Raw genomic sequence first — 7,109 nt, forward strand, 5'->3', positions numbered from 1 at the left:
TTATGATCAGCCATTTTGATCAGCTTGTTCAATGACTGATCATTTGCGCACACTTACACCACCAATGTGTGCAACAGTGTTCGCGTAGCGGCAGCCATCATAGAGAGTTTTACTGAAAACGTTGGTCTATGGAGACATTGATTCAGATTTCTGTATTTTAAAATCAAAGTGAAAATACCTATTCGGCGAATGTACGTGTTCGCAGTTGGACAACCCACACTTGAAAGACCAATCCGATTTCGCAGAAGCTGCGTATTTATTAACACTGTTTTCATGACGTTCCTGGTTGACTTAAGTGTTTAACACCGAACATCACACAAAGCCTTGAGTCAAGGAATTTACTTTGACGAAACCAGCGGTGAGCTGTCAGGATTTACAGCAAAATTATGAGTAGTGTATTACGTCCACAATAAACAGATTTAACACGCGCTTCCCAAGCGCCTGCCTACATGTTGGCGTACTACTCGTTATTATACTGCGACACGCATCTGAAATAGCCAGTTTGTACGTTTTGTACCGGTAGCCCGCATGTGCTTAACCGTGGGTCCGAATGGTGCAGATGACAAGGATAAAGCTGCTAAGGCAAAATTTCATTATAAGGCAGTCCATAATGCGAACAATGGGATATGTACAAAGGCATATCCGTCTGCCAGTCAGGGAAAGTAATATAATGGAAACTATGTCCATACGGACAAGCAAAACTCTCCGTGAACACTAAATCATCCGGGGCCTTCTAATTTCGTCACTCTCGTCAAGTCTTTTGGTAAACTTTTGAAACTGGACGAATTGCGGTCCCTGTTTTGTGCTCGTACTAAGCATTGTTTGTGCATCGTACAACGAGGCCAGCAGTTTGCCCGATAAAATGCACGAATTTGTATGGCATTTGTCGATTCAACTAGCGTATGTGCACTATTGACACGGTGTTACTCTCCGTCCATTCCGTATCGGTTTGCTGCCATTAATCTGATGGTTGGAGCGGCTAAATTTGTGGCAACGAATTCGATCACGTATGTTGCAGCTGAAGACAATAGGAGGCGAACGGATCCTTTATTTATTAGAAACGAAACTCTGTGGATATCTCTAGCACCGGGACGAACGGAGTAAGAATACAGATTATATGAAAGAGAAGCAATAATGCCTTCAGCAGCAACCTTTTTCGGTTACACGCCCTACGATGTACGGCAAACAACGCTCTCAGTTTGATGACACCACTCGCAGCCGCTGCGAATTGAGATTATTCGTGAGCGTGAAATCCATGATTGAAAACAGGCTGTGACACTCGCAGCGTAATGAGGAAAGCCCTTCATCGCGACGGCCTTAGCAACTAAGCAGCCATAGATTACTGTAGCCGTCTCATTTGCGCGCAGTTGTTAAAATCCGAACATTCTCAAAATTCCTCTTTCGACTTAATTACTATTCATTAAATATCGTGCAATTGTGAAGCAGCACCGCAAGGCGGTTCCACGAATTCCTTCAGAAAATTCACCTCCCATTAGAGGCGGAGCGGAATTTCGAAACGACAGCAGAACGTTCGCATGCATCATCAGTAGTATGCGCTGATACACCGGGACACTCAGATATAGAAGGGGGCCATTTAGTATCTTCGATTAGGACTTTCATCTCAAGAGCCTCTTTACACCGGTGGATTTCCAGTTTCGTGTTGGATTGTGCAGACATTCAGGGAAGCCTAAATCTATTAGCTCAAATCACAGGAAGTAGGTCCGAGCCCCAACTTGGAGGACTTCCACCCATAGACCAACCTGGTATGAGAGGGTCTGCGAGTGTCACATATACACTGCTCGGTTGGAAATGGGGTGCGTAAACCGTCCGGGCTCAGTGACGTCCAAATATCTCTCTGACAGACACAGATTACTTGAACGAACACTAGCCATAATATCATAGAGAAGCCTCCGGCAGTCCATGTTTGGTTTCAACCAGCTGCTTTCGGCCTGGCAGCCAAGGTAGAATTCTTGTCAAAAAATCGCGAAATGTGCACGGCGACCATCATTGCACTAATAGTTTTCTCCGAGAAGATATCCTGTTGTATCTCGAATGGTGCACCAACCAAACGAAACAGTGTTCAGGACAGTACATTCACTAAAAAAGTATTGTAAATTAGGCGTTAAACTGTGGTTAAGTTGAGTCTCGATGAGTGGTACTCACTTCAAGATAGCGCTATTCCCCACGTGTGTTTCATTCCCCAGCTACTGAGATAAACGAGGGCTACTTGGTCGTGCTTCTATGTAATCCATATCTAACTGAGCTTGAAGAGTAAATCCAACTGCCTTGCTCAGTAGGTAAATCAACAACATGAAACTCTTCGATATTCCTCACACAGTGGCCATTGTGAAAATAATGGGTGAAGATGGAGAGCAGATCATATATTTCAGTCATTTGTTCGACTGCAAGCGGATGGTTACTGCGAATTGAATAGTTATGAAGAACACATTTTTGCAAGGCAATAATCAATTATGCCTGTTTATCTATTTTAGGATGTCCCAAGGGATAAATTCGTGAAAGCATCGAAAGGCGGTAAGAAATTTGAAGCCAACAAGAAAAAGGTGATGAAAATTTGAGTTCGCGCGGAAGTTGATATTTTTGATGCGCTTGCTGATCACAGCTGGAATTCTAGTGTTCCAGGTCAGACTTTTGGGATTTGGGCAATGCCTGCTTACTATTATCGTAAATAATTTGCTACATACTCTCTGTGTGTGATGCAACCAGCATTCAGTCAATCAGATTTGCCTCACCTTACGTGAAACTCAATTTTTCATTTTCAAGCTATGGGTTATTATGATAACATAGGCATCAATCGCCACTCTTAAGTACTTCCGATAATATTCAAATATGCGCACTTGTGAATGGTCAAACGTCTGCTGTGTCAGGTAAAACGTGTGGTCGGTCAATTTTGGTTTGTTCAGATTCAGGAGATTTAGCTCAGTGTGTTGCCTAAAACAAATGAACTCTACTCATCGAATAATTGAAGTATAACTTTACTTGCGGTTGTAGGGCAGTCCTTCAATTCCGTATCGGCACCCACCGATAATACTCGCAGCCTTTAGAAGGCCTGTTTCGCCTTCAGTTCTGTTGGGTTGGTAACGCTTTTTCTATCGAAATTCCACACACTCCGTTCAATCCCCCATATGACGAATGGGACGCGTCGGCATACAGAGACAAGCCAGGAAACGAGGCAAATAATAATTTACTTGCAAACCTTAGATTTCTCATCCGGTCAGGAATACACTGTTTGGATTTGCAATTGCGGCGCAATCCGTAATCACCGGCTTTTGTGCGTGTTTCCCGAGTAACCGATGCTTCGTAGGGAGGCCTTGGATGGATGATTCAGAAGATATTCCCAGCTCCCGCGAACCCTTTTGAGTTAAAATTTTAGAGAACACACTTCTTCAAGGGCTTCGCGTTCATTGGTGGTCTACTGTAATTCAGCTTTCCTCTGGGAATTTAGTGCTTTTTGTTCTGTTTGGTCGTGTTTGGTCGCATTCTAGAGCAGTGGTCTGGTAGACGTTCATATAGACCTTACTCCATGTAAGTAAGTAAGTAAGTAGTAATAAGTAATAATAAGTAAGTAATATCTTCCAAAGGACCAATCAAAACACATTCAAACTTTGTCCTTCAACTGATTCTGTTAGACAGTATTTCTAAACAAATTCAATACTCGTTCAGCTGGATCACCTATATGGTGGCTAGCTGCTATTTTCCCCAATGGAGTACGCGGGCTGATTCAGTTCAATCCAGTACGTTTCTATCCAATTAAATTCCAATTTAATCCATTCGATTTAAGTCCAATTTAATTCAATTCAGTTCAATTTAGTTCAGTTCAATTCAGTTCAGTCCAGTTCAGTTCAAGTCAGTTCAGTTCAGTTCAATTCACTTCATTTCATTACATTATGTTCAGTTCTGATCAGGTCACTTCAGAAGAAATCGTTTCATTTCATTTAATCTCGGTTCAGTTCGGTTCATTCCTTGCCAGTCCAGTTGAGTTCAATTTAGTTCATTTCTTTTGAGTTCAGTTCATTTCATTTCGGTTCTCTTCACCTCAATTCAGTTCATTTCCGTTCATTTCAGTTCAATTTGTTTGGGTTCTTTTCAGTTCAGTGCAGTTGCATTTCGTTCATTTCAGTGCATTTCAATTCAGTTGAGTTGAGTTCAGTTGAGTTCAGTTGAGTTTAGTTCAGTTCATTTCAGTTCAGCTTTGTTCGTTTCAGATCATTTCCGTTCAGTTCAGTTCCTTACGCTCATTTCAGCACAGTTCAACTCTGTTAAGCTTATGTCAATTTTGGTGAGTTCATATCAGTTAATTTCAGTTTTTTTGTGATTCAGTTCAATTCTGTTCGTTTCAGTCCAATCCCATTCCATTTATGTCCAATGCAATTCAATTCATTTCACTTTATTTCAGTTCAGTTCAGTTCAGCTCACTTCAGATCAGTTTATTTCACTTGAGTTGATTTGATTTGAACTGATTTCAGTTCAGTTCAGTTCATTACAGTACATTTCAGTTCAGTTCAGTTTCTCAGCCCCTCGGGCTGAAACCTTATTGCAAATACTGGCATGAAAAAACCTCTGGGAAATGAATTACACCCTCCGTTAACCGACAACCAGCACAGGGTGACAGGTTGAGTTTGGACGTGACAAGAGACTGCGGTGACGGAGTTACTCTTTTTATAAATGGACCGTGAGTTCAACGCTGCTAGGAAATACAGTGAAACTTGATCTGGCCAGCACACCCGACAGCAGTTGTTATGTTTGTCATTCAAAAATGTGCAATTTAGGGGAGTATTTACCGAAAGAATCGATGTACAACCGACAGAAAGCTGGAACAAAACAGTAGAAAGACAAGCTCATGATAATTCCCGTGACTAATGAACACGGATCAGTTCACATGAATAGATCCATTTCGCTTTCAGTGTGTAGCGTGGTCTCAATGTTTTGATAACCGCTGCTGAATTTACTTCTGATTATTCTGTATAGGGTGGTATATATCCCTCTTTTTGATCACCGAGACCAGCCCTATTTTTGCAAAACTCGTTCGATTCTACCTGCAAGTATTTCGCTTGGAGGGACATGGATGCTCGCTGCTTGCGATTTTTGTACTCGCCGAAATCTGACACTCTGGACTGACGGTACTTTGCTGTTTTATACTGGATTTCGTAGAGGAGTAATCCCGCTTGGAATTTCAGTATTTAGAACATGCAGCGAAAAACATTGAATTGGTCAAGGGAAAACACGCAAAAACACAGTTCAACGTAAGTTCTGTCCGAAAAAGCATGTCATGCCATTGTCAATCCAGCAATCGCCCAATATCTTCAGTGTCGGTGTCGCAACATTGTTGGTTCTCTCCGCTGATAAAACATTTGTTATGAAGTGTAACATTCGCCTTTTCATAACTACCGAAGGTTTAGTAACGCAACTTGCATTTGGTAGGTGATATATACTCCCCTCATCCTGAGCAAACGCTCGTGCAAATGGCACGAGTAATAATCGCTGAATCACGTAATCTTTTCGTGCATTTTCAGTCATCGTACACGGAGTAACCGTACTTGAGTGTTCACCGGATATTCCTTGAATCTCCAAACACGCCAGACTTAAGAATAAAACTCAGCGAAAAATTGCTGACCACTATTGTCAAACAACGGTAATTGGGAACATGGGTGAATCTGGGGCCGTCCTTCTTTGGCATGTGCGTTTTTGGAACCCACTAAACCATTCTGTACAGAGGCGGTCCAAAGAAGAGCACGCGCATCATTCTCGTTCGTCTGATTCCATACGATTTGTTCAAAGGCGTAGGAGCGTTATCCGGAAAGAACCTGGACACTTCACTGTACGGGTGACTAACTTGTAAAACTTCAGTGATTATCAGCAAAACAAATCCGTACCATTTGTTTTTCAAGTGGAACACGAGGTCGGTATCAACTCTGGAACTGCGACTTCCTGATGAGCTACAAGACGAGCCGTAGTCTTCGTAGAGTTCACGCACTTTCACTCATCCGCTACGTAACTCAAGCATTTCGCGTGTTCTCCGCTAGCATCGAGGGAGTTTATATCAAAGCGCTTTGAAATGTTCAGAATTCAGATATGCTGATGGTCACCAAAATCTATCATGAATGTCTTTTTTATTTGCGGACCCATCATCCGCTTTACCTTCAGCTTGCCTCACTGGCACTCATCCGCACTGTTTAGCTCAATGAGAAGTTTCTCTGGAGCTTTGAATTCTGTTGGCGGATGTTAGGACCAACCTTGTGTGAACGCACTTTCCTGCCCGTTTGAAAACATTTGTTGAGTGTTACAAACCCGACATGAGTCATGGATTGTACTTCTCCATCAAGCTGGCGGGACAGAAATCTTTCAATAATAACCGATAGCGTTTAGGCAAAACCATCATGATACTCGGGCGGTGTGAAATCATTAGGACGCCTCCACAAACCTGACGCAGTATTGCATGATACATGAACAGGACGAAGAAAAATAGGCCAGGCGCCCGACCCAGGTAGAAAGGGTTTTTGTGCCACCTGTCGACTCAAACACGCTGCTAAATGTAAGAGCTCAATGTTTTTAAAACTTCGTCGGACACTTAGTTTAGGTTGTTTGGAAGTTGTCAGTTTGTCTGACGATCAGACCGGTAAGCGGTCTTTTGGAATTGTATGTTTTGGCATTTGTTCTTCTACCACATTTGCAGCCTGATGTTGTTACATCAGTTTCATCAGAACAAAAGAGTGTTTGATTACCAGGATAGGAAGAATACTTGCTTAGAAACTGACCTATAAATCACCGAGCGACACAACAGGCCGGTTGGCCACAGGGTTGACACACAACATAATCTGTACGACTATTCTCGAAACGACCTGCTACCCATAAGATTGTTGAAAAATTTCAGCGACTCACCAAAGGTCTCATCTTTCTGGCACATCAGGTATGCGTAAAATGTGATGCTCAATTGAGATGAGGCTGATGAGAAGCGGCGGACGAGCAAGTCAAGGACGAATCAAAGCTACCCAGTAGATGCGTTGTGACATATGAATCTCATGTTATACAGACGTCTATCTAGGGTCTAACGTACAAACTCATTCCGTGCTGTACAGTTCTTCCGCGTTAGA

The 7,109-nt window shown here is 42.5% G+C and overlaps 1 protein-coding gene across 1 annotated transcript in view; it reads right to left on the minus strand.

Moving 5' to 3' along the window:
- The window catches only part of T265_11663 (hypothetical protein), a gene marked incomplete at both ends in the record, with an annotated part of 29,958 nt that extends 23,049 nt beyond the window's left edge, over nt 1-6,909 (minus strand). The window contains one exon of the mRNA XM_009178376.1: nt 6,898-6,909. Coding sequence (XP_009176640.1) covers nt 6,898-6,909 — 12 coding nt within the window. The remainder of the gene's footprint in view (nt 1-6,897) is intronic.
- Between the last annotated feature and the right edge of the window lie 200 nt (nt 6,910-7,109).

This window comes from Opisthorchis viverrini (genome assembly GCF_000715545.1).
Source record: "Opisthorchis viverrini unplaced genomic scaffold opera_v5_546, whole genome shotgun sequence".
In the NCBI taxonomy this organism is placed as follows: domain Eukaryota; kingdom Metazoa; phylum Platyhelminthes; class Trematoda; order Opisthorchiida; family Opisthorchiidae; genus Opisthorchis; species Opisthorchis viverrini.